At 52.1% G+C, this 26,302-nt stretch overlaps 2 protein-coding genes across 3 annotated transcripts in view; one reads left to right on the top strand and one right to left on the bottom strand.

Moving 5' to 3' along the window:
* The window catches only part of IFT172 (intraflagellar transport 172), a 37,461-nt gene extending 13,410 nt beyond the window's left edge, over window positions 1-24,051 (top strand). The window contains exons 16-48 of the mRNA XM_039710830.1: window positions 1,429-1,596; window positions 1,930-2,066; window positions 2,884-2,991; window positions 3,488-3,572; window positions 3,877-3,969; window positions 4,284-4,361; window positions 4,738-4,986; window positions 6,531-6,609; window positions 7,005-7,125; window positions 7,495-7,639; window positions 7,713-7,802; window positions 8,195-8,292; window positions 8,522-8,657; window positions 9,972-10,088; window positions 10,660-10,802; window positions 11,419-11,512; window positions 11,761-11,825; window positions 11,958-12,138; window positions 12,646-12,755; window positions 13,199-13,328; window positions 13,909-14,007; window positions 14,350-14,459; window positions 14,955-15,018; window positions 15,634-15,720; window positions 17,523-17,639; window positions 18,072-18,182; window positions 18,940-19,059; window positions 20,448-20,543; window positions 21,132-21,191; window positions 21,946-22,044; window positions 22,693-22,846; window positions 23,585-23,673; window positions 23,895-24,051. Of these exons, the coding sequence (XP_039566764.1) occupies window positions 1,429-1,596; window positions 1,930-2,066; window positions 2,884-2,991; window positions 3,488-3,572; window positions 3,877-3,969; window positions 4,284-4,361; window positions 4,738-4,986; window positions 6,531-6,609; window positions 7,005-7,125; window positions 7,495-7,639; window positions 7,713-7,802; window positions 8,195-8,292; window positions 8,522-8,657; window positions 9,972-10,088; window positions 10,660-10,802; window positions 11,419-11,512; window positions 11,761-11,825; window positions 11,958-12,138; window positions 12,646-12,755; window positions 13,199-13,328; window positions 13,909-14,007; window positions 14,350-14,459; window positions 14,955-15,018; window positions 15,634-15,720; window positions 17,523-17,639; window positions 18,072-18,182; window positions 18,940-19,059; window positions 20,448-20,543; window positions 21,132-21,191; window positions 21,946-22,044; window positions 22,693-22,846; window positions 23,585-23,673; window positions 23,895-23,984 (3,723 nt within the window). The 3' untranslated portion in view covers window positions 23,985-24,051. The remainder of the gene's footprint in view (window positions 1-1,428; window positions 1,597-1,929; window positions 2,067-2,883; window positions 2,992-3,487; window positions 3,573-3,876; window positions 3,970-4,283; window positions 4,362-4,737; window positions 4,987-6,530; window positions 6,610-7,004; window positions 7,126-7,494; window positions 7,640-7,712; window positions 7,803-8,194; window positions 8,293-8,521; window positions 8,658-9,971; window positions 10,089-10,659; window positions 10,803-11,418; window positions 11,513-11,760; window positions 11,826-11,957; window positions 12,139-12,645; window positions 12,756-13,198; window positions 13,329-13,908; window positions 14,008-14,349; window positions 14,460-14,954; window positions 15,019-15,633; window positions 15,721-17,522; window positions 17,640-18,071; window positions 18,183-18,939; window positions 19,060-20,447; window positions 20,544-21,131; window positions 21,192-21,945; window positions 22,045-22,692; window positions 22,847-23,584; window positions 23,674-23,894) is intronic.
* A 270-nt stretch (window positions 24,052-24,321) lies between these two features.
* The window catches only part of KRTCAP3 (keratinocyte associated protein 3), a 2,369-nt gene continuing 388 nt past the window's right edge, over window positions 24,322-26,302 (bottom strand). Inside the window, exons 3-6 of one of the 2 annotated variants that reach the window (XM_039710832.1) lie at window positions 25,586-25,786; window positions 25,247-25,381; window positions 24,863-24,954; window positions 24,322-24,688 (exon numbers count right to left, since the gene is read on the bottom strand). In XM_039710832.1, the coding sequence (XP_039566766.1) occupies window positions 24,871-24,954; window positions 25,247-25,381; window positions 25,586-25,786 (420 nt within the window). In that variant the 3' untranslated portion in view covers window positions 24,322-24,688; window positions 24,863-24,870. Of the gene's footprint in view, window positions 24,689-24,862; window positions 24,955-25,246; window positions 25,382-25,585; window positions 26,269-26,302 lie in introns of those variants that run through there. The other variant, XM_039710831.1, reaches the window with a different exon arrangement.

Below are 26,302 nucleotides of genomic sequence, written 5' to 3'. Positions count from 1 at the left end.
CGAGTCCTGCCTGACCAACCCAATGGCCTTCTCTGATGGAGAGACCCCATCAGTGAGCAAGGGAAGGGCCTTGGATGTCATTTATCTAGATGTCTGTAAAGCCTTTCACACAGTCCCTCACAACATCCTTCTCTCTGAACCGGAGGGAGATGGGTTTGATGGTGGACTGTCTGCTAGATGAGGAACTGGGTGAACATCTGTGTCCAGAGGGAAGTGCTCACAGCTCAGAGTCCTGGTGGCCATCAGTGACAAGCAGTGCCCCTCAGGGGTCTGTATGGGACAGTACTATTTTATATCCATATTATGATACAAATGAAGGGATTGAGTACACCCTCAGCCAGCCTGCAGATTACACCAAGATGAGCAATGACACACCTGGAGGACAGGGCCATCCAGAGGAACCTGGACCAGCTCCCCAGCTGTACCCATGGAAATCTCATGAGATGTAACAAGGCCAAGCATAAGTTGTGTCCTGAACCAATCCCACAGTGAGGGCAGCAGGGGAGGGTGGGCTCTGTTCCTCTGCCCTGTTTAGGTGAGACCCCCATCTGCTGCTTCCAGATGTAGGGTCCCAGCACAGGGAGGACATGGAGCTGCTGGAGCAAGTCCAGAGGAGGCCACAGAAATTATCAGAAGCCTGGAACACCTCTTCTGTGAGGAAAGGCTGAAAGAATTGGGATTGTTCATCCTGGAGAAGAGAAGGCTCCAGGGAGACCTTGGAGCCCCTTCCAGTGTCTAAAGGGCCTCCAAAGAAACTGGAGAGGGGCTTTGGACAAGAGCCTGGAGTGAGAGGATAAGGGGGAATGGCTTCCCACTGCTAGAGGGCAGGGTTAGATGGGATATTGGGGAGAAATTCTCCCCTGTGAGGGTGCTGAGGCCCTGGCACAGGTTGTCCAGAGAAGCTGTGGCTGCCTTGTCCCTGGAAGTGTTCAAGGCCAGGTTCGACAGGACTTGGAGCAACCTGGTCTGGTGGAAGATGTCCCTGCTTATGGCAGAGGGTTGGAGCAAAATAATTTTTAAGGTTGCAACAGGACTGTGCCTGGGATGGAGAGTTCAGCCCAAAACTGCAGAGGAAGGCCCTTCTTGGTCCCTTAGTTTGTTTCCATTATGGACTTCAGAGCCCATTTTCCTGTTCCAGCTCTGCAGCTGAGAGGGAACAGTAGTAGCATGGGGCATATTCTGGTTTATATGTGTCTATGCCAAGCTCTAAGGGAGGCAAGAGCTTGAAATGCTGCAAGGGTTTAAAAAGGTCTTATAGACCTGTGTAAATAAGTATGAGATTTTAGGATGTGAGTCTTGGAAAAAAGTCTGTTTCCTGATGGGTGATGTGTGTTTCCAAGACGCCTGCTCAGCTGTTCCTGCGATGTTTGTGTGAGCTAGCTGCCCAGCCACAAGTCCAACTGAACCAGTTCTCTTTTCCCTCTCCAGCTGCAGCTCTATGACATTGAGAGCAGCACCAAGACAACCATTCTGAACTACTGCTCCTACGTGCAGTGGGTCCCGGGCAGTGATGTGGTGGTTGCTCAGAACAGAAACAGTCTCTGTATCTGGTACAACATTGATGCTCCAGAGCGAGTCACCATGTTTCCTCTGAAGGTAAAACTCGGGAGACTTTGATTGAGTCCTGCAGATTCTTCTTCTTCTTCTTCTTCCTCACGTGTGTGGGAGTAGCAAGGGTGGTATGGCAGAAAGGAGACAGAAGGGAACTGTTTGTTTCTTATGGACAAAATACAAGCTCATTTGTCAACTTTGTGGCAGATATTTCTGGCAGAAGATGGAGCAAGGTGCTGCTTCATGGCTCAGTGCTCAGTGCGAGCTCATTCAGAAGAGCCACGACTGGCAAAGCTGTTGCAGTGCTGCCCTCACACCCCTGAAACCCCACACACTTCAGATGAGCAGGGGAGTATTGACAGCTGGTACTCTTTCTAGGGGGATATCATAGGCTTGGAAAGGAATGATGGAAAGACTGAAGTGATAGTATCTGAAGGGGTGAACACTGTGCCCTACACCCTGGATGAAGGCCTCATAGAGTTTGGAACTGCCATTGATGATGGGGATTATCACAGGTAAGTGTTGGATACGCCAGTGGGGATGGCAGGTAGCTCATATCACATGCCAGACACCTGGGAATCAATGACCCATGAATGGCAGCAGCACAGCTTTTCCAGAGTTGAACCTGAGATTCTCAGCATGATGTTGGTGTCAAGTCTGGCTATAATGAACATCAGAGTCCTTCAGGAGAGATTTTTCAGCTTTTTCCTCCTTGCAGCTTTGTGGTTTCAAACTCAGGGAGAGACTGGCCAGTCTGCTCCCACTGGCACCAACAGGGCTTTGCTGAAGGTAGCTGTCAATTAATTGCAGTGAATAAGAGTCTCCAGAGCAGCCAGATGTGAAGTGGTGCTTGGGTGCTTTTACTGCTGCCCTTCCAAGGATGGTAGCAGTATCATGGAAACATCTAGGAGCTGTGCAGAGTGAAAATTGACTGCCTGAAGTGGCCATGGCAGCTGCCTGGGTACTGCTGACACTCTTAGAGGGCTTTTAAAAGTGACCAGGGGAGAAAAGTTCACATGTTCATAGCACTGTTGTGTCTTCAGAGACTTTCTCAGTGGGGACTTGTATCAGACAGAACACTTTAGGTTTGTCCCACACTGCTACATCCTTCTGCTGATCATCTGCCTCTAAGTACCTTAGCCCAGTTAGGAAGATGTCTGAATTTCCACCTGCTCAGTCAGGCTCTGTGTTACACTGTCCTCTTCAGAGCTGGCCACACACAGCTGACTTTGGTTTCAGTGCCACTCTGGTTAGGAAGCTCCTGTCTCAGTCTGGGATTTTCTTCAGAGAGCTCTTCTGTCACTGAAAGACTGCAAATGTCTCTGTCTCAAGGGCTGCTGCATTTTTGGAGACGCTGGAAATGTCCACAGAGACTGAGGCCATGTGGAAGACCCTCAGCAGACTGGCTTTGGAAGCGAGACAGCTGCACATTGCAGAGAGGTACATCACATCTTCATGGCTTCAACATGCTCTTTGCTGAATCCCAGAAACCAGGATCCAGCTAAAGATGTGCCTCTGTGTATGGTCTAGAGTATTCCCTGCATTGGAGACTTACCTGTTCTTTGTGCTAGGCCATGGCTTTGCTGTTTCATCCCAGCTGGTAATGCCAGAACCAGGGCTGGGAACACCTCTGTAGCATAAATTTTTATTGATGTTAGCCCAAAGCTGTGTATAGCAAGGACTCAGAGGGCTGACAGACATCAGCAAGCTAGAGGCATTCTGAAGCCTGGGGAGGTGAACATGAGCCTTGGTCATGTTCCTGGATTCTCCCATGGAGCAGGGCTAGAGGGCACATCTTGGCAAAATCCTTCTCTTGAAGTAGGGCCACCCCACCTCTCCCATTGCTGAGCTGAGTCTGCTGCCTGGTTTCTGATTTTCTTAACAGAAAATTAGGCAACAAAACTTGGGTATTAACTAACTGCTTTGCATTTTCCAGGTGCTTTGCAGCTCTGGGAAACATGGCAAAGGCTCGATTTCTGCATGAAACCAATGTCATTGCTGACCAGGCAGCTCAGGAGCATGTAAGTGAAATTTTCCTGCTCTGTAAATGTTTGCATGCACATTATCTTCTGTGTCCTTGCTCGTCAGTGTTTGTGCTACAGACCAGTATCTCTTCATGTAGAAACTGCTGACATTGTCTTCTGTCAACAGCTGCCAGGTCCCTCTCCAAGCTGGCCATTTTATACTGTCCTGGCTTGTCACTGCTGTGATTCTCAACTGTCTTTTGTTTCTGTAGTGACCAGCCTCCACCTCAATCCCCTCCATGTTCCATTCTAGAGCCTGTTCTTTCCCTCAGCACACTGAGCTTGCTGCTGTTGTCTGCAGGGTGGGGATGGCACAGACCATTACCTGGTGCGGGCCCGCTTGGCCATGCTAGACAAGAACTACAAGCTGGCAGAGATGATCTTTCTGGAACAAGTGAGTAAAGGAACAAGGGATGGAAAAGGTGCTGTTTATTTCTGGGTGGGGAGGAGTGTGCCCTCTGCTGTAAGAGGAAAGGAGGATGTTGCTTGTTCCTAGCAGAAGAGTTTTTTCCATGAAGTAGAAAAGGTATTCCTTGTTCTGAAGTGTAGAATTACCCTGAGGTGTAGGAAGAGTATGAGGGAGGATGTATATCCAAGTAATGGAGACAGCACACTTTTCCAAGTGTTTTCTGCACATCTAACCCTGCCTGCTGTGACAGCTTCATGGCAGTGTGTCTGCTCAGGTTAACACTTTGCTTTCCAACACAGAACGCCCCAGAGGAGGCCATGGACATGTACCAGGAGCTGCACATGTGGGATGAATGCATTGTGGTGGCCAAGGCCAAGGTACAGAATACTGCTGCACTGGGCTATAGGCTGGTCTTGCTTGGTGAATCTTCTGGTTGGGAGTCACTTCAGGGTCTGTGTTCTTTTCACCTGCCCTACCTTGCTTTTGTTTAGAAGGGCTCCAAATAGAAGGGCGGGTTGCACTGGTGTAAGTACAGACCTGGATGAGCAGGGAGAAAAGCTACTGAAATTGGTTTAGGAGTATCTGTGGCTTCAAAAAAGAATGGGTAGTGCCATGGTACACAGGGCTGCCATTGCAGTTTCTGATAACTGGGTGACAAGAGGCCTGGTGCTGTGACCAGGTGCTTAGAGCCTGCAGGATGAGCTGGACAATATCTCATCTACCCAGGACTACCAGTTCTGTGTTTCTCCACAGGGACACCCAATGCTGGAGAAGTTGCGTCGGGGTTACTACCAGTGGCTGCTGGATACCCAGCAGGAGGAGAAGGCTGGGGAGGTCCAGGAGGGACAGGGTGACTACCTGGCAGCCATCAGCTTGTATCTGCGGGCAGGGCTGCCAGCCAAAGCAGCACGGCTGGCCATGAGCAGGGACGAGCTGCTCACCAACGGGGATGTCGTCGACAGGATCTCCACGGCACTGATCAGAGGGGAACTGTATGAACAGGTGAATGCCCTTCCCACTGGGCTTTCAGCTCAGGGGCATCAGGGCCCCTACCCCATCCTCTGCACCTGTGAGACAGAGGGGGACTGAGCTGGAAGGTAGCAGAGGTAATTCTGGGTTGATTGTAGTTAACATTTATGAGGAAATCCTCACTGTACCCATTGTACATGGGTGTGGTCTAGAATTACTCTTATTAATCAGGAAAAAGATCACATCTGATTGCCAACATGTCTCCAGAATATAGAGTGTCGGTAATAGTTAAGGAGGCCTTAGGAAGATGGGAATCAAAGGAACAGAGTCATGAATCAAACTGAAAATGTGATATCACTGTGGAAATGTCAGTGTTTTCTCATATCAGAATAAAATACACTGTAAGGATGGCCTAAATGGAAAAGTTAAGGAAGCAAAACAAAGAAGTTGAAGACTGTCTGTAAAGCCATGAATATCATAAAGAAGGGATGTGATTATTCTCTGTGTCTAATAACATCAAAAATGGATAACTTATTGTGAGGTGACAGTTTTAAAATCAAAGGGTATTTTTTCCATAGCGCATCATGTTAATGTAAGAAAGCTGTGCTGAGTCTGCCCGCTGCTCAGTAGCCTCTGACTGGTGCTTAAAAACAGTGGCCTCTGGCAGGTGCTTAAAAAATAAGCACCTGCCAGATGTGCTTATTTAAAATAATAAAATTAAAATAGACATAAAAAAATAAAGAACAGGGCAGGCAAATACAGGGTGGCACTTCCCCTAGTGTTTTTTCTTGGGGTCCAGCAGTTTTCAGCCTATAATGTATCTGAACAGCTCTACTTCCATGTTTGAGAGCTCTTGATAGATTTTGCTTCCATGACCGTGGCAAATTATTGCTTGAACCACATGTAGATTTTAAGTTACAATTTTGGCTATGAGTTACCCACTTCAGTTAGATGTTGTGTGAAAAAAAACATTGTTTTTTGTTAGCTTTTTTATATCTCTTTTATAAATTACATTTCTTTAGTCTAAATTTATCTGGCCATTTCACCACAAGACAGCTTTGTACTTTTTCACAACTGCCATCTTTTCTTAAGCTTTTTGTTGAAAGAATAACTGGAGCTCCCAGCTACTGGAGGTTGTTACCAAAAGTATAAATAGTTCAAAAATTATTAGACAAATCATGGAGATAGAGTCTGTCAAAAGCCATTAAATATGATGATGTGAGGGCATCACAATAAACTCAGGCAGCTTCTGCTGTGCGGGTTGTCAGAGATGGACAAATAGAGGAAAGGCTGGTATATACTTGCCCTGTTTTTACAGTTCTTTAGATGTGTGGTCTTGCCACCATTCAAATACTGAAGGGAGTGAGCCTTTGGTCTTCCAGGATGGCTGTCCTGGGGTCAGTCAGCAGGAAGGACAATGGTCTTGGCACATGCTGTCTTTCCTAGCAGTATGTCAATCCCCATACACTTGGTTAGTTGGGAAGGCAGAGCTGGTGCAGGGGTGTGCATGGAGCTGGTAGGGTGTGATGATGTGGGGAGTGGTGGCTCTGGAAACTGGCAGCTTGTATCTGTCATAGGCTGGAGACCTGTTCGAGAAGGTTGGGAACCCACGAAAGGCTCTGGAGTGCTATGGCAAGGGCAGTGCCTTCCTGAAAGGTACTGTACTCAGTATGTTCCTCCCACTCATCTCCAGCAGAAGCCTGGCTACTCTGGCCTGGTGGCAACAAGAAATATTGCCCTGGAGCCTGGAGATGCCTGGATGCTCTGCAGCTCCCACCTATCATATCATTCAGCATATTTTCACAGAGTTGCACTTGTACATGCAGTCCCAGGAGAGTGTCTTGTTCCCAAGCCCTTGACCATGCTGACTGCAGCAGCATGGATTTGCCCCAGCTCTCCACAGGGTCTAGGTTGCTGGGTAACCCATGGGAGCTGGAGTGGCTTAGACAGTCACCATTCCCCTCCTCCTCTGAAGATCCAAGGCCCATGTTTGCCCCACAGTTCTGCTTCCCTGCTGGCCTCAGCATTACAGCTCTTGTGTCCCCTTACAGCCGTGGAGCTGGCTCGCCTGGCATTTCCTGCAGAAGTTGTGAAGCTGGAGGAGGCCTGGGGAGACCATCTGGTGCAGCAGAAACAGCTGGATGCTGCTATTAACCACTACATCGAAGCCAGGTGGGAGCAGGGGAAGGCTGTATAAGCAGCAGGATACTGGCAGGGCATGAAGTTGATGCCTTTGCCTGTATCAGCAGGGGGTTTGCCTGAGTGAGCCCCCACTATCCCACTTAGGAGTGCCCCGCTTGCTCATGTGCACCAGCCATTGATGCCTTCCCACATCTCTCCCAAGGTCTTACAGTGCTGATTGCTCTTCCCTGCTGTCCCAGTCGTTTCATCCCCCTTAACACTGCCAGTTACTCAGCTGCTTTATGCTGCTCTAACTCAGGAAGCTGAATCAGGCAGCAGAGCACTCTAGTCTCGCTGGCACAGTGTAGCTAGAGGAGATGCCTGCTGCCTGGCTCTAAAGACTGATGGGTTTGGTGCCAGGTGCTCAATTAAGGCCCTCGAGGCAGCTTTGGGAGCCCGGCAGTGGAAGAAGGCCATCTACATTTTGGACTTGCAGGACAAACAGACAGCAGCCAAATATTACCTCAAGATTGCCCAGCATTATGCAGCTTTACAGGAGTATCAGGTGAGGCCACAGACACAGTCACCACTGCTCTGTGTGTCCCTTGGCTATACTGAGTGTGGTCTTTTCCTGGCAGGTTGCAGAGGAGCTGTACATCAAAGGAGGCCAGACCAAGGATGCCATCGACATGTACACGCAGGCTGGGCTCTGGGAACAGGCTCACAAGGTAGTGTCAAAGCTTCTGTGCACCTCACCCCACTTGGTGAGACGTATCTTCCATCAGGAGGTGGTAGTGCCTTGTGCACCTCATCAACCAGTACTCTTCCCAGATATATGTGCAGGGACATCCAGTAGCCAGAAAGAAATCCAATGTTCCCATCCTGACCCTGGTCTTCTCTCTCTCACAGCCCCATGTGGGTGCACCTCTGGCACAAATGGTCCTTTCCAAGAGCTGGTCCTGTGTGCTTTGTGACAGTGACAAATGTCTGCCCATTCTTTGCAGAGCATATAGCACGGATATCTGTTTGTCAGATGGGAAGGAAATATGTTTTCACCTTCTCCACTGTCACGTGTCAGGAAATTGCTGTTCATTTCTCCCCTGTGCGTTCCTTTTATCAGCTGGCACTCAAGTGTATGAGCCAGGAGGAGGTGACCGTGCTGTACATAACCCAGGCCCAGGAGATGGAGAGACAGGGCAAGTACAAAGAAGCAGAGAGGTGAGTTTCTTCCAGTACTGGTGTCAGCCCAAGACTGAGCCCTGAAAAATTAGCTGTAATGAGGAGAAGCCCTTTCCTGGGTTAGGGGGAGAATTTGGGACTGGGTTTGGAATGGTCAGAGGAACTTTCTCCACACACGGAGAACTGAAGCTGGTATTTCAGGATGTGGAAAGATTCCAGGGACTGGTCGTGTCCTTGGCTGAGCGTTTTGATGTGCTCATGTTGCCAGGCTGTACATCACTGTGAATGAACCTGATCTGGCCATCACCATGTACAAGAAGTGTAAGATGTATGATGAGATGGTTTGCCTAGTAGCCAAGTACCACAAGGACTTACTTGGAGATACTCACCTGCACCTGGGCAAGGTGAGTGCATCTCATGGCAGGGGATCAGCTAACCCAAGCAGGGGCAAGATTGTTGTTATGGACAAGGGTTTGAGATCACTTAAAAAATCAGTGGCAAAAGTTAGATTTAATATTGAGCATCAAAGCACAAGTTTGTTGTCAAGATTCACTCTACTAGTTACAGGGCAGCCAGGGCACAACAAGGAAAAACAAGCAACAACAAAATGAAACAAAATCCACGCAATCAAAGAAAAAATTACCTAAGAACTATCTATGGGTGTGTATGTGTGTGTGACAAAAGACAGTGTGGGCAAGGATAAGAATGAACACAGCCTAAAAGCTTAACAGCACTCAAATGTAAGAGTACCTTAATTTAACTTATACCTTAAGACTAACAATTTAACATAAGAAAACATTTAACTTACACCTAACTTAATTTATACCTTAGCCTTAACAATCTGAGGAATGACACTTAACAGCATTTAGCCTGTTATAACTTTGAAACTATACTTAGCAACTCAGCAGAAGAGTAACACTTAGCAACACTTAGCTTATAACTTATGTTTAACAATTTAGCAAAAGAACAACACTTAGCAGCATTTAAGTAAGTTTATAACTATAATTTAACCTTACTTACAGGCCTAACTTACTTAGATATCCAAGATACTTAAACATCTAAGAAAGCTGCACTTCTCACAGATTTGCTATAGCATATGTGCATCTTTATGCACCCAGACAGAAACAGTCAGTACCTACGAGGTGCCTGTGAAAAATTCTCCCCAGAGGTCAGTGAAATCCTCACTTTGGAGGCCTTTCCTGGGTGAAGGATCAGGCCTCAAGGAATGAGCTATTGGCCCAGGACACGTGTTTTGGCAATCCTCCAAGAACAGCAAACCTGAGGGTTTTGGCTCTGAGAGGTGACCCCCACCCAGAGGGAGGTTGCTGGTCACAGCCCACAGTGGTCCCAGCACAGCTCAAAAGGGTCTCATTTTGGACTGCTGTCTATAGGGTCACAAGAGCTTCAGTCATAATAATGTTTCATCCTGGCCAGAGTTTGGGTTGGCATTTTCTTTGAAAGTGTGAGAACAGGAATGTTATGCTATTCAGGCAAGAGGAATATTTTCCAAGGCTGGTCATAAGGAAAACAGAAGCTCATTAGACAACAGAAGTTCCTGGGAGCATGACAGTTCTGATAGGCTCAGGAAGAGCTGAGCCCAGGTGGTGTTTTCAAGACCAAGGACTAACAAGCATTTCTCAGCTCTCACTGCATCTTGTAAAGGAGAAGGGGGGAATGCACCACCGCAAGTGTCACTGCCTCATTGCCTCTGACTGCAGGAGCTGGAGGCAGAGGGGCGCTTGCAGGAGGCTGAGTACCACTACCTGGAAGCCAAAGACTGGAAGACAACAGTGAACATGTACAGAGTGAATGACATGTGGGAAGAGGCATACAGGGTAATAATCACTCACAGCTTTCCACCTGTGCAGGGCTCAGCTTCTGGCTGTGGGATCCTGGTGGAAACTGCTTTGCCCTGTTCACTGCAAGATCAGAACATTTGGTGTACCCTACCCAGCCTCAGAACTGCCCCAGCCCTGGAGGCCTATGGGCCTCCCAGTGTGCAGCAGTGCAGCCCAAAAGCAGGGTTTGACCCTTGGCCTTTCTGCTGTGCTGCCTTCCTCGAGGCACTGCTCTGCCCCTGATCATTGCATCCTGTTGTACCTCAGAGGTGTTGCTCTGGCCACAGCCCCCCAGCACTGCTGTGCTCAGTGTGGCCATGCAGTGCTGGGTTCACTCCTGCTGTCCAGGCAGTGGTGTGGCTGTGCTGAGGCAGCAGCTGTTCTGCTGCACCACATGTGCCTTTGTCTTACTGTCCCCCTCCCCAGTGCAGTGGTGGTTGCAGAAGGGTTTGTCGGGAGGGAACAGGTGTTTTTGGGGCTCCCTTCTGCTGGCAGGCAGCACATGAAAGGGGCTCAATCTGCTGAAGGTGAAACATACACTGTGTTCTTCCATTTCCTCTTTGGACAGGTGGCCAAGGCGTACGGGGGTGCAAACTCCCACAAGCATGTGGCCTATCTGTGGGCAAAGAGCCTGGGTGGAGAGGCAGCTGTGAAACTCCTCAGCAAATTTGGACTTCTGGAAATGGCCATTGACCATGCAACGGACAGTGGGTAGGCAGGTGCCCAACAGCTCCCTCCCTTCTGCCTCACCAGAGAAAAACGTGTGGGCCAGGATAACTGTGTGCACATGGTAGCTGCAGATCCAGAAAATGACATGTCTTCCCACCCCACCATGCTTCACACAGGCTTCCACATCCTTGACACATCCCACTTCTCATCTTTGTGTCAGTCTCTCAAATGCCAAGTCTGAGCTGGCAGGCAAATGCAGTTTGTCCCTCAACCTCTGCAAGGGAAGGCTTGTGAGAGCCTCGAGCATGAGAGGAGGTACTCCTCATGTCACCATAACTGTCTGCCACAACAGCTTTGGCCCTGCTCTGCAGCTGGCCAGGTGTCTGCTTGTATGGCCATTCATTACTGCTCTTCCTGAGGCTCCCACATCTCTTGGCTCCTGCCTTGGGCTCTAACAGCAGGTGTGAAGGAGCCAGATTTCCTTAGTGGGGACTCTAAAAGCTCCTGGTCAGGAGCAGGAGGGACAGGCAGTGCTAATTCACTTGGGGCCCCCTGTATTCCCCTCTCTCCTCTCCCAGTGTCTTGTGCTCTACTTGCTGTTTTGTTCTTGATGAAGGCATACACTCACGGCACAGAGTCTTTCTCTCTTTCATTGCAGGGCCTTCGAATTTGCTTTTGAACTGGCCCGCCTCTCCATGAAGCAGAAGATGCCAGACATCCACTTAAAGTATGCCATGTTCCTAGAAGATGAGGTAATTTTCCCCCTGGAGCAGGTGCAAGTTCTCTAGTCCCTCAGGTAACTGAGCAGTTGTCCCTGGGCTGCTGCAGCAGTCTCTGTTCTGGCTGCAGTCCCTGCATTTCCAAAGGGCTCCATGGTGACAGTGCCAAGCTCCACACACCTGTGTTTCATAAATGCTCGCTGCCTTGCAGTGATCAGAGGAGGTCTTGTGATGATGCCAGAACAGGAAGGTGTGGAAACAAATCACTTCTTCTCCTCTAGGGCAAATTTGAAGAGGCTGAAGGAGAGTTCATTAAAGCTGGGAAGCCCAAGGAAGCTGTGCTGATGTATGTGTCCTCCACATCCTGCTGTGTCTGCAGTCTCCATGCAATGCCAGCCTGGTTGCCTCTCCAGCACTGGGCTGCTCCTTGCCATCCTTGTTGTTACACCTCATGTCCCTGGTACATCTTACCCCCCAGGTTTGTGCATAACCAGAACTGGGATGCTGCGCAGCGTGTGGCTGAGGCTCACGACCCAGACAGTGTGGCTGATGTGCTGGTCGGACAGGCACAGTTTGCCTTTGAGCAGAGAGAGTTCCAGAAGGCAGAGGCCTTCCTCCTGCGAGCACAGAGACCTGAGCTGGCCATCAAGTACTATAAGGTGTGTGCAGTCTGTAGCAACATCATTGCCTTCCTCACTGGACAAGAACCCAGTTGAGATGCAGGAGTGAAATCCACTTCCCAGGTCCCCCTGTCAGCTTAGTAGCCAAAGAGAAACCATTTACTCAGAGTTTTTAGAGGAACTGAATTCTGGTCTGAATACTGAAGCAGTGGCTTTCATAGCATAGCTTCACTCTCTCACGGTTCTGGAGGATGTATCCTGCCAGATTGTGGATGGTCCTTGGGGTAGCACAAGTGGGTGCATTGGGAGGGTTAAGTGCCCATTCCACAGAGGTAGCTGGAACGGATGAGCATGTTCCCCTGAGGTAGGTAGGGCAGGTGGACAGACATGGGTGCCATTCTCGGGGAGGAAAGAACTGGGTGGTTCTACTGTGGTTGTGTCTTCTAGTCAGTTCTCTGGCAAGATGGGGGAATAGATGTGTTATGTGGTAGCAGGAGTGTGGGGGATTCTGGTAACTGGTGAAAACTCCCCGTTGTGCCTGTGCAGGAGGCTGGCATGTGGAGCGAGGCCCTGCGGATCTGCAAGGAATACATGCCTGGTCGACTGGGAGAGCTGCAGGAGGAGTGTGGCAGAGAGGCTGGCAAGAAAGGCTCCAGGTAAGGAGTGCTGTGGTCAGGCTGCAGGAAGTAGCCTGGAAGCTCTTCTCCACGGCCGTTTTGCTGATGCCTTACAGAGACAGCCTGATGGGATCCCTGGCATCCACTTGTTTCCTTCTTGAGGACTCCGGACTTCTTACTGCATAGGTTTCCTATCATCCTTCCTTATTTCTCTGGGAGTCTTACTTCTGCCATCCAAAATCTCCCAGATGGCATCTTGCCCCACTTACAAATCTCCATGTTCTCCTGTACTGCCATTGCATCTCTCCAGGGTCCTTGGTCAGTTCTTTCCTCAGCACTGTTCATGTTCTCTGTCACATGCTCCGCTCTGTCTGAGGTCCCTGATTACCTGTCATGTGCACCTCCCTGCCCACCCCTACACACTGCCTGCAGGATCTCTGGCAGCATCCCCGTCCTGCTCACAGCCTGCATTCCTCCTGCAGCGGAGCTGAAGGGCTGCTGGAGCAGGCACGGGAGTGGGAGCAGTCTGGGGAGTACGCCAGGGCAGTGGACTGCTACCTGAAGGTGCGGGACCCCAGCAACAGTGTCCTGGTGGAGAAGTGCTTACTGAAGGTACTGTCAGGGGCTGGGATTCCCTTCACCTGCTCTTCTGCTTGGAAGCTCTTCCACAGCCTGAGTGCACCTCAGAGATCTGTGTCACTGCAGTGCTCAGGGCCTGTGGGGCTGAAAGCCTTCATAGCTGTTCTCCTGAGCCACGACAGGCTGTGCTTGTCCTGCATGGTGCTGCCTCCCTTGCTCTGGCGCCTCTGCCTGTGGCAGGCCCATGTCTGTGTGCCCAGAGCTCCCTGCACTGCAGAGCTGCATTTTGTGACTCAGCCCTTGCCAGAGGAGCACCTTCCTGTGCTCCATGCCACTAGCCTTTGTGCTGTCTTCTTGCTCATACTTCTTGCTCACACCCATGTCCTTGTACCAACTTCAGCTACAATTATGTCCTTGTCTGATCTTCTCCCATGTGTGAAAGTAGCTGGGCTTTGCTCGTCTGACTTGTCAAAAGGACCTGCCGTTTCTCCCCTTCCTCCATCATTCAAGTGCTTCCAACTGTCAGTCTTTTAGCTGGGACTGAGCACTTCCAGCTTCATCCCACTCCCCCACCATTTTTATCAATTGAGCTGCTGACGGTTTCTCTTCACAGGCTGCTGAGTTGGCTGTGAAATTCTTGGATCAGTCACAGAGCATGGAAGTGACACGGACTGTGGCTCCTCAGCTGGTGGCCATGAAGAAGTACAGCATGGTGAGGACTGGTTCCTGCCCCCAGGGCTGCTGAAGAAGTAGTGACTTTGGAAGGGAGAGCTCTATCCAAGGGAAGGAGGTCAAGTCACATCCTGGGGTGATGGGTGGATGGATGGCCTTATCTAGAGGTAGATGCAGAATCTTCAAGGAGGATGAAAGAGGGAAATTAATCAAGTCCTGGAATAGTGTGAGAGCGCCAGGCCTTGGGAGAAGGCAGGAAGCAGAGGAGAGGCTTATCTTTTGGGAAGAGACTTTCTGTTGTGTCTGTGTGGTGGTCCAGCACCAGCTTCAGCCTGGGAACCCTTGGGTTTTGCCTCCCATGGAACTGTCTCTGGCCCTGCAGGCAGCTGAGCTCTACCTGAACTTGGACCTCATCCGAGAAGCTATTGATGCCTTAATTGAAGGGGAGGAATGGAGCAAAGCCAAGCACACGGCCAAGGAGTTCGACCCCAGGTAAGCCCTGAGCTTTGCAAACTACACTCTTCTTGTTCCCCCTCCCACCCCCTGCTGGTCCTGGTCCTGTCCTGTACTGTCCTGTTGCCCCTAGGTTTCATGGATTCTCCCCACAGTGGCTTTCCCACGCTCAACAGGGTACATTCTCCACAGCCACCCTTCCCAAGCCATTTAACATTCTGACACTTTCCTATGGCCACACATTCCACAGAAACTGTTATCCCCCTTGGTTTCACCCTATCCTTATCTCCCTTTCCCTTGCCGTAACTCTGTGCATGCACTTCCTTCTGAAAGTCCTGTGATCCCTTGTTCTCCTCACTTGTTATGTTGTGAAGAGCTGCTTAGACGCTTTCCTTCCCTGTCCATCTGTGCACCAGCAGCCTGCTAGCAAGACATAGCTCAGCTGCAAGTCTCCTAGTTCCAAAGTTGAATCCAGCCTCTGCACTGCTGCAAGACGTGAGTCTTGCTGCCTTTTGGGATTCTTTCTACCCGCAGGTCAGAGGAGTACGTGGACCAGCGTTACAAGGAGTATTTAAAAAAACAAGGAAAGGTGGATTCGGTACGTATTTGGGATGTCTCACAGGCTAGGGAGTGATGGCAGGACCTGTGCAGATCCTGGGGCCTTTCTTATGGGCCTTTTGCCTGACTATGAGTACGAGTGAGAAGTCTGTATATGCCTGTGAGCCATGGCTACTGCATGCCAGACCACAGTCACAGAAGGGTTTGGCTGGGAAAGGACCTTAAAGCTTACCTCAAGCTCATCTCATTCCATCTCCTGCTTTGGGCAGGGACACCTTGCACTAGAGTGGTTTGCTCCAAGCACACATTGCTAGGTCATGTCCAATTTCTTGCTCACCAACACCCCCAAGTCCTTCTCCTCTGGGCTGCCCTCCATCCATTCTCCACCCAGGCTGCATCTGTGCATGGGGTTGCTCTGACTCAGGTGCAGCACCTGTCGCTTGTTGACCTTCATAAGGTTCCCATGGGCCAGCCTCCTCAGCCTGACCAGGTCCCTCTCAGTGGAAGATGGGTCACACAGGCTCTGTGATTTGATGCCGTGGAAGGGAAGAGTCTGTGTGTCTGGGAAAAGAAGACATGGGTGACCTGATGCTCGTGTGGATGTGAGTGGGAAGCCTGGCCTGCACAATGAATTTATGGCTGTTTCCATCCTCAGCTGGTGGGAATTGATGTCATGGCAGCTCTGGATATATATGCAAAGCAGGAGCAGTGGGAAAAGTGCCTGGAGGTCGCAGCTAAGCAGGTGAGTGCTTGTGTGAGCCCTCAGGGACAGACCTGGCCTCCTGGAACCCTGCAGTGGGTGGGCAGCCTGGAGAGCCACTGCAGGGGCTCAGGAAGCACCACACCACTGTCCCCATCGGGGCCAGTGAGGCTGAGTGGGGAAGTGCTAGAACCTGGAAGCATATTGTGTTTAAATTTTGTGATTAATGGAGTGTTGGAAGAAGCTAAATGAGTTGTTTGGGCTGGAAGTAATTGGTACCATGGAAACAGGGATTTGTAGAAGAAAGCCTTCTTTCTCTGTGTTCTTGAGAGTGGTGGTGTCAGTCAGAATGAGACATCCTAGTCAGGAAAGCAAATCTGACATTTTTTCAGTTTTACTGATCTGAAACTAGCAAAATTACCTCAGCAGAGTAATAAAAGGGAGATAAGCAAAATGAAACTGTTTTACAGTGCTCTTTCAAGGAAGTAGCAGGAGAAGACAGCTCTCAATTATCAGGATGTACTTTGAGGGATGGTTTGTATTCAGTGGTTATTGATTGGTGATTGGCTATTAAACAGGTATTGGTTAAATGGTTGTTGATCATGGAGGTAACCAAGGGTGGGCAGTTCTTTGGAGTGACATGTTGGTTCAGATTGAATAACAGGGCAGCCTTGGCAACAGCATCTGCAGTTAGTAGGGACATCACAACTTGTCACTCAGGCCAGCACTGAAGCCTTGGAAAAGCTCTGGGACTGCTTTTTAACTTTGGTACCAATAACCAAAGTTTGGATTCTACTAGACTGAACTTAGACTTGGGCTTCTCTGTGATACAGGTGGTCTCTCTCTCATTGTTCTCTTGGGAGGCTCCCCTATTGATGCTCTGCTTATCAGGAGCCAGAGAATAACTGCACACTCCATTTAATGGGAAAGCCTCAGTTCATTGTATTGGGCACCACAAGGCCACACTGAGTCTGAGAAGATCTTGGTGTCTGCTCGTGTCTCAGAGGATTGGCATGATTCTTTTCCCTAAACAGTGCAGAACAGTGCACTTTGACTCAGCTGCTCTACAGTGATTATATAGCAAAAATGGTACATTTATCAAAACAGGTCACAATACCAGACTTAATCTTTATCCCAGGCTATACTGAACACAGTGCTTTACCAGCACCCATCTGGGTGTTGGAGTTCTGGACGTCTGCTGGCACACTCATCTTTCTTCTGCATAATAAACTTGCTTCCATTGCTCAGTTTTTAACAGTGTTGCACATTTTGTGCCATTTTCTTCCTCTCATTACTATATTTATACATGTGCAAAGCAGTTCTTTCCTCACTTGAATTTCTGTGAGGCCAACACCAGTTCTCAGCAGTGTCTATGGGGTCAGCTCTGGTGTGAGCAGCCCTCTAAGAAGGTCTGCAGTCCTGGAGCTGTGACAGTGTGTGGGTAATGGACTCGAGCAGCTTTGTAAATTACAAACATCTTCACCCAGGGTTTTAGTTACTTTCTGTGTTAGACTGAAGGCTGCTTCACAGTTGGTAGCCTTGTGTTGACACATAGTAGAGGTGCTGCATCCTTTGGGTGTTTGGCAGTATTCCTTTGGCAAGTGCTGAGCAGCTGCAAAACAGCTGTATGTGCATGTGTGGAGGATCAGCACAACAACAGCCAGCCAAAATAAAGGTGTCAGTAGGGCCCAAATCAAATCCAGGTGTGCTTAGGGCAGTCTGGCTCCGATTACGTGTTTCACCCTTTGGGACTCACATGTACACATGGCTGAATCCATCCCCACCCAGTGGCAAGTCTTCAGTTCATGAGTCTCATGCTGCTGCTTTCTGTGTGTCTTCTGCAGAGCTATCAGGTCCTGCACAAGTACGTGGCTCTGTATGCAACACACCTGATCTGTGAGGGCTGCTGGGACAAAGCCCTGCACCTGTACGTCCAGCACGGAGCACCTGCCAACCCACAGGTAAGGAGGGCATCCCAGGGGGCTGTCCAGTGTGCCGTGATCTGCTGCATGAGTCAGGCTCCCAGCCTGAGCTGGGATTGCCTTGTGTTCAGTGTGCCCAGCCCTGCAGTGGGTTCTTCCAGAGGGCTGAAGGAAATCTCCCAGCATGTTCTCCATGGGAAGGGGCAGGGGAAGTTGACTGTTTGTGTTTGTTTTGAGCACCAAGTTCAGAACAAAAGAAACCATTTGCCTCTCTGAGAGTATTGGCTGCTGGAAGCATCCTTCCATCCTTCCCTGTTTGCCTGCCTTGTCCCCAGCCCTCCTTCCAGCCAGTGACCTGCAGCACTGCCCCTCTGCAGCCGTGTTCTTGGCCCGTGCTTGGCAGCAGGAGAGCTCTGGAGTCTGCTGACTCCTCATCTGTCTCCTTCCACACTCGTGTCCTTTTTGTTGCAGAATTTCAACATCTACAAGCGTCTGTTTGTGGAGATGGTGAACGCACCTGGCAGGAACTGTGCTGAGGCATACTCCAGCTGGGCTGAGCTGCGGGACGTGCTCCTCGCCCTGGTGAGTGTGGCCATGGCACCCCTGCCTGCTCAGCCCCAGCCAGGGGGGCTTCACTGAATGGGAAGAGGAGCCAGTCTTTCAACAGGTGACATGGACAGTGTTTTTAGAACACAAGCTAAGAGTAGAGAGTAGAGAGCTAAGAGTGTGGACAGTAGGGAAACAGGATCCTGAGAAGTGGATGTGGCTGAACAAGAGAAGGCAGAGAAGCAGACCTTGTGCTCCAGGTCAAATCCTGGGAGTGGGTCTGGACACTGGCCCTTGCAGAGCTCCAGGTGTCACCGCAACATGGGAGCTGTTGTGACATCCTCTTCTCATCCTACCCCACATTCAGCAGCTTGCATGGGGAAAGCACAGAGCTACTGAGCCTGGAAAATACAAATTCTCCCATGGAGGCTTAGAGCCTTCTGCTCCTCTTTCCTGTCCAGAACACCTCAGCTAGAGCCATGATTGCCTTATCTCTGTTTCTGTCCCTACTGCGAGCATAAGCAAAATCAAAAAATCCTCCCTTTGTCCATCCAGGCTCACCCCTGCTTCCAGTGCTGGCTGTTGCTGCAGTACTGGTAACTCTCCCTGGCTCCCACAGCCTCCTTCCTTCAGCATGCTTTCGGACCCAGAGCACCCAAGGCCCAGCCCTTGTCCAGTCCCAGAGGTGTCTGGGTATTTCAGATCCTTCCCTCTCCTGACTTTCCTGTCTCAGGTGGATGAAGAGTGCCCTCGTGCTCTCCTGCTCTCAGTTCCTCTCATTTTCTCTTCTCAGTGTGAAAACTTGGTGAAGTCCAGTGAGGCAAACACTGCAGCACACGAGGAGTTTGAGAGGATGCTGCTGATTTCCCACTACTGCGCCGCCCGCTCCGCCGCGCAGGGCCTGAAGCAGCTGGTGAGGCTTTGCAGCTCCTCTGCCAGGGCAGCACCCAGAGTGGGGAACCCATGGGGATCTGCATGTTTGGGGCTGTTCATAGGTTACTATTCCACTTCACAAATCACCCATCATGGATGCATGAGAACGGGATTGCAGTAATGTGGGAGCCCACCACTAGCAGGTGGAGCTGTAGGTGGTGTTTTCTATTTACTGTGGGTACTGTCCCAGCCACTGTGGCTGAGCTGTAAACCAGGGCAGGAGCTGATCCTTGTGCTTGGCATGATTTGTGAGGGTGGAGGTGCCAGTAGAAAATTAGGAATGACAAAAAATCTGGTCTTCCCAAGAGGGGAATGGCTTCTTCTCTGCTCTCCTGGGCTCCAGGAGTTGCTGGGCTTCACACGTGCTCTTCAGAGCAGATCATCTGCCCAGGGCCTCAGCAGGTACTGGTCCTGTGTGCTGGGCCTGTTGGGGGCTTTGGGAGCTCGTGGGCCTCTGTGGCGGCATCACAAGGCCCTGTGACTCCAAAGGAGTCCCATGTGCCCTGGGATTTGTTCTTGGCCTCCCTGTTGAAGTCTTGATCCGTGTGGGATTGTGGAATTGTTCTACATCTCTGGATGGATGTGGTACTAGAGTTGTGATGGAGAAGGCTGGGAAAAGGAAAAGAACCCCAGTGAAAACCACAGGGAAGACTGGGACTTTCCCATGGCTGTGTGTGTGGATGTTGGGGTCCAGAGACATGTCAGACATCAAGAGCCAAGTCTGATGTCTTGGAAGTCTGTACAGATCTCCACAGCTGTGGAATGTTGAGGGGCTGGGCAGTCTATTTGGGACCATGAAGAAGGGGGGGGGTGGGGGCTTGACAGTTCTTGTGTGGCAATAGGATCTGGCAGCAGAAAAGTTAAATTACCCTTTAATTCATCACCTCTGCACCAAAATTCTTACATAATTGCCTACAAGAAAAAAAAAATGTATTGAGACTGTGGCTGGAATAGGTTTGTGGAGAGGCTGGAGAATCTCCATTCCTTGAGATGGTCAAAACCTGACCAAGCATGTTCCTAAACTCCAGCCTCTGCTTTGGGTGGGGCTAGGGGCAGGATTTGGGAACTGCCAGCAATGTCAAGCCAGCAATGCCTTCCAACCTCACCTGTTCTATGACTTAGATGGGGGTTGTTTGGGTGGTTTGCTTCTCCTGAAAAATAGCAAGGCTTGTAAAGCAGAATAATTTACCCTCAGGTGACAGTCCCATGTGTTCTGTAGTGAGGGAACTCAGAGTCAGGACTGAGGTTTTTGACCTTTTTTACCTGTAGGGCATGTGTGGGTGCAGAGTCCTTGCTGTGAGTCTGGGGTGATCTCGTGAGATCCCTTCTTTGCTGAATTGTTGTCTTTGCTGTCCTCTGTGCCCCCAGGACACCATGGCTGCCCAGCTGTCCATTTCCCTGCTGCGCCACACGGATCTGCTCCCTGCAGACAAGGCTTTCTATGAGGCTGGGATGGCTGCCAAGGTAAGAGCTACCTCTGGACCAGAGAAGGACACAGGACACCCTGGGCTCGGGGATTCTCAGCTTTATCTTCCCAAATCCTGGACTCTTCCTGGAGGCTGTTCCTCAAGCAGCTGGCCAGACCTCAGCCAGTGAGCAGATGGGACCTACAGACCCAGAGGTGGACAGAGGCCATGTTATGGCTCTGTCAGTGTGGATGTCAGGCTGCTCAGCTCTGCTCTGCATCACCCAGGTGTCTGACAGTCTGCCTGGGAGCTGTGACACATGGCAAGGACAGCAGCATGTCCTTGCTGCCTGGACCTGGCTGTGCAATGATAGAATCATATAATGGTTTAGGTGGGAAGGGACCTTAAAGTTCATCTTGTTCCAACCCCTGCCATGGGCAAGAACACCTTCTACTATCCCAGGCTGCTCCAAGCCCCATCCAGCCTGGTCATAATGCCTGTCTCCATTCTGTGGGACAGTCTGTGGTGATGAGCTGGTTGGAGACTGTGGCACAAAGAGAGACACATCCTTCCTAGCTATGGCTCTGGGAGAAATGGCTATGAGGATGAGCTGCCCAGTCTCACTGAGGGTTCCTCTCCATACCAGGCAGTCAGCTGGGAGAACATGGCATTTGTCTTCCTGAACCACTTCCTGGACCTCTCAGATGTGAGTATGGTCTGTGGGGGAGGAGGGCTGGCTCTCTCAAATGGCAGTGGCACTGCCATTGCTGCCACGGGGCCACTGCAGACCCCCAGGCTGGCCAGGGCTCACCTGAGACTCCTGCAGGGCAGCACATTGGGGCTCAGACTGATGGGAGAGCCCCCAGACCCCACTCAGTGTGTGCCTGGAGCAGGGGGCACCCTCACACTCCCTGTGGGAGGACCTGCCATGCAGGGCACCTGCACAGCCCTGCCCAAGTCACCCTGGGCATGCCAGTGCCACTGTGCACGGGGCAGCAAGGAGCACATTGGCCTGACAATTCAGGCCTGAAGTCCTCATGGCTGCAGATGCCATTACAGCTTTCAGGGTGTCACTCAAGTTGTTCCAGGGGAAGAAAAACTACTTGGGAGGTGGAGGCCATGGCCCAGTGCTTTGGCCACTGTGATACAGGACTCTGGAGTCCCCTCAGTCCCTTGCTTGTCCAGCAGGCTGCCCACCAGAAACACCAAATCCAAGGGAGCTGACACACCTCACTGTGCCAGACTCTCAAGTGCCGTCAGCAGCAGCTGGGGAAAAACAAAAGCACCCAATTACATCTTTCCCTTCTTCAAGGCCACCTGAACAGGGCAGAGTCTGAGAGGCACTGCAGAGTGTGGTCATGGATGACAGGACAGCACCAACAGGCAGGGGCATCCTGGCCATGAATTGTACTGTGAGCTCTACAGCTGGCATTGCCCAGTGCTCTACCCCTTTTTTCCAGGCCATCGAAGAAGGGAACCTGGATTCCCTGGACCATTCTGATTTTCAGAAGACAGACATTCCCTTTGAAGTGCCCCTTCCAGCCCATCAGCACGTGCCTGTGAGTGTCACTTATGTCTTCTCAGCTCCTGGGACCAGTGGTGCTGCTTCACAGCCCTCTGAACAGGGATTGGGGTGGGGCTGGGATTGCAGAGGCTGCAGGGGATGGAAACAGACCCAGAACTTGCACCTTCTGCCTGTCCCTCCACTGCGAGCACACAAACACGTGCACAGACGTGTGCACAGATGTGTTGCACACACACACATACCTGTACACATACACAAACACACACACACCTGTGTACACACACAAAAAACCACATCTGTGCACACACACACACCCGTACACACACACACACACACACACCAAAAACCACACCTGTGCACACACACATAAAAACACACAGCTCTGTACACACACTCACACACACATACACCTGTGTATACCCACACACCTGAACATGCACAAACACACACACACACACCTGTACATACACAAACACACACATCCACACACTCTCTCCCTCTCTCCCTCTTGTGCTCCCCAGCACACACACATACTCTCAAGCCCCACTGTGCACCACGCACGTGTGTGCTGTGTGCACATCATGCACGCCTGTCCTGCTCTCCCGCGTGCTCCCTGCTGCTGTGGGGCTGTGGTGGGGCAGCAGCATCCCGGTTCCAGCCTCACCCTGGCCTTTGCCCCCAGGAGGAGCAGCGGGAGGAGGTGAGGGATTGGGTGCTGACGGTGTCCATGGACCAGCGGCTGGAGCAGGCGCTGCCGCAGGACGAGCGCGGCGCCTACGAAGCCTCACTGGTGGCAGCAGGGACTGGGGTGCCCTCCCTGCCCTGCCTGCTCACGGGTAAGCTCCAGGCCAGACAAGAGATGGCACAGTGCCGTGCAGGGAGTGGGAACGTGCTGCAGGGTGGGTCTGGCAGGAGGTCTGGGCTGTGCTCTAAGAGCAGTGGAGGGCCTGTGTGGGAACCAGCTCTGCTGGAGGAGATAGGGCATTTTTACTGTGGGAGTGAGCACTGGAACAGGTTGCACAGAAGTTGTGAGACATCATCCTTAGAGGCAGTCAAAACCTGTCTGGACACAGCTCTGGGCTGGGGTGGCCCTGCCTGAGCAGGGAGTTGAACCGTACAGACCCCAGGGCAATTCTGAGCTCAGCCACTCTGTGGTTCAGGGATGGCTCAGGCTGGCGCAGCTCTGCCTGGGGACTCCAGGCCGGCCACCACAGACAGTTGAGACTGGGCAGCACCTGGCCCTGCTCTGTAGTGCAGGACTTAAAAAGGGTCAGAGAAGGGGGAGCAGGATTGGGCCACCAGGAACAGGGGTGTGGCTTCAAGAGTCAGAAGGTGGGTGCCATTGTTGGACCTATTCACTTGGATGTCATTGCCCAAAGGCAGTTCAGCCTTAATCTTCATTTGATCCTCCACTTTGAACACCCCTTCTTCATTTTGGTCTCTTAGAGACCAAGGCAGCTTTATTCCCCCAAAACACAGTGTTGTTAGGACAGCTACAGCACAGGGAAGGGGTGCGCCAGGTGGGGGCCTGCTGTGGGACTCAGCTTGTTCTGAATGTGTCGCTTTGTGCCCAGGGTACCCAGTGCTAAGAAACAAGATTGAGTTGAGACCAGGCCGAGAAGTGAAGAAGGATGCGTGGTACAAATTTGTGATGGCTGTCAAGGTGAGCCAGAACCCGCAGGCAGGGAGACAGGCTCTGGGTGGGTTCAGCCCCTCATGCTGGCAATGCAGCATTCTCCTGGGTATGTCATTGTCCTGGGGCAGTTCACTGCACTGACAGTGCTTCTTGGTGGGGAGCACCATTCCTGCTAGCCCACAGGGTGCCTTCAGGCAGGGGGCACAGGGGTGTCCCCTTCCAGTGCCAAGGCCTGTCTCTTTCTGCAGACATCCCACAGCCCTGCAGGCCAGGATGTGATCGAGTTCCTCCGACGGTGGTGTGGGGGGCTCCCGAGCACCAGTTTCTCATTCCAGTGAACAGGACTGGGGCAGCTTTCAGGCCTGTTGCTCAGCACCTTCTACATCCAATAAACATGTTATCTCAGCCCTGCAGTGCTCCTATTTGCCAGGGGATGCTGGGCCCACAACACTGCAGCTGCTGGGCACAGGGCTGCACCCCCTGTGTCTCAACCCCCACCTCTGTGGATGACTTCCACACTGAGGCCACAGCTCTGCCAACATCCCTGTGCTCAGGGAGTGGCAGGCACAGGGATGGGCTCACAGAGTAGCTTCCTTCCCTTGGCATACCTTGCTCCCAACCAGCACTCACCTAGCAGAGCCACTCAGAACAGCCAGTGTAGAAAGGAAAAGTTCATTTATTCAAGAAAACTAGAGATCTACATGAAAAGGATTCTTCCCCTTCTGTTCCCTGACATGTCTGAGCACAGGTACAGCCAGCTGCCATGCCTGCAATGGCACCAGGACTTGGGCCCCAGCACCTCTGCCCACCCCCATCACTGCTGACAGAAACCAACAGCCTTCAGCACAGCAGGAAGGGCCCCAGCTTGGGGCAAGGATGGGAGAGCATCTGGGGTCCACGGCACCTGCTGAGCAGCAGGGTCTGTGCCAGGGGGGGTGGTGGAGGGGGCAAAGCACACCCTTCACCGCTGCAGCCCGCTGCAGGAGGTGTGACACCACCTTGGCCCCAGCCTTGCTGGATCACAGCGCTCCTGCAGCACCACCTGGGAGCAAAGGAGCTGTGTCAGTGCCAGGCTCTGCTGCAGGGCCCAGCATCACTGACTCCTCTGCCCTAGCTCCTAGGAAGAGGTGTTTTGGGGGGCTGGTGTGGGCATGGACCCTCTTGGTGGCAGAGCCTGCTCCCCCCATCCCAAGCACAGCCCACATGGGGCACTCACCTCTCCATCTACGCAGGAGACTCAGCAAGTCCTGCCAGGAGCTGCTGCCTCTCACGGAGGGGCTTCTCCATTGCTGTACTTGGCCTGGTCAGCTAGAGAGGAAAAAAAAAAGACAAAAGTGTAGGGTGACAATGATGGGCAATGTTCTCACAAAAAAAGAACAGGCTTGGCTACCAGGGGGATGAAGACGAGGGTCCTTCTGCAACTCCCCATGAGGGGGTGCTGGTCTGGCACTTAGGCTGGCTAGAAGAGGTTCCAACTCAGCATCCCCCCTACTGCTGCACAGCGTCCTTGCTCCCAGCAAAACCCAACACCTTACAAGTGCAGCACAAAGGCAGCAATCATGGGGGAGATCCAGGGAGATGTGTCCAGGGAGTTCTGTACCTGCTCTTTGCTGTAGCTGTGTGCACAGGGCCCGATGCCCTGGAAGACCAGAGCCACCAAACAGCACCTGCCCGAGAGCACGGCTTCCACAGCTGCCAGCAGCAGGGAGGAGAACCAGAGGGCCAGCGCCGTGTCCTGCGGAGCAGGCGGTCACAGGAACGTGGGCCCTGCACCAGGCTGGCTGAACACACTCAGCAGAAACTGTGTGGACAGCAGGGGAAAGAAGGGGGAGAGGGAGAGAGAAGGGAAGCAGGAGGGAGAGTGAGAGTGAAAAGAAAAGACCAGAGGAAGCAGAGGGAAAGAAGCTGCTGGGAGGAGCGGGGCTGTGCAGTGACTCACGTAGATGCGCGTGGTGTTGAAGGGACAGTCGTTAGTCGCAATGGCTGCACGGGCGTCCACAGGCAGCGCGGAGCTGTTGCAGCCCCGGACCAGGTGCGTGCCCCGGCTGTGCACGGTGAGGGCAAAGGCCAGCGCCAGCCCCACGCTGCACGCGGTGGACAGCAGGCAGTTCAGCAGAGAGACGCCCAGCAGGGTCCAGTGCTGCAGGCGGCAAGAATACGAGTGGGACTGGCAGGAGCTCGGGAAACGCTGGGGCAGGGCACCTGTGTCTCTGCAGAGCTGCTCCCCCGAGGAGCACACACGACCTCTCGCCTCTTCCAGGACGGCTCGGACACGCCCTCGGATGAGGCTCTCGCACCTTTCGCATCCTTCCATCCCCCGTGAGCTGGGCCCCGCTGAACGCCCCTTGCCTCGGGCTCCGTGGAGAGCAGGCTCCGCGGGAGCCCCCAACCCAGCCCGGCACACCCCGCCCCGTGTCCGCCCACGCTGCGAGCCCACGCGAGACCCCCGACCCGGCTGCAGCTTCGCCCACCGAAGCGCTTCTGCCCGAGGACGGCGCTCCCACCCTCCCGGAGCGCCGGCGGGGCCGAGCCGGGGACAGGCGACACCCGCAGCGCCGGCAGCCGCCGCCGAGGCGGAAGGAGCCGCGGGGCCAAGGTCCAGGGGAGCGGCTGCCGGCGGGGGGGGGGCGCGCCCCGGGCCCCCCCCCCCAGCCCC

Source organism: Passer montanus, unplaced genomic scaffold, assembly GCF_014805655.1.
Source record: "Passer montanus isolate IOZ18808 unplaced genomic scaffold, ASM1480565v1 scaffold232, whole genome shotgun sequence".
NCBI classification, from domain to species: Eukaryota; Metazoa; Chordata; class Aves; order Passeriformes; family Passeridae; genus Passer; species Passer montanus.
The sequence above is the reverse complement of the archived record's forward strand: the minus strand, read 5'-3'. Positions and strand labels throughout refer to the sequence as shown.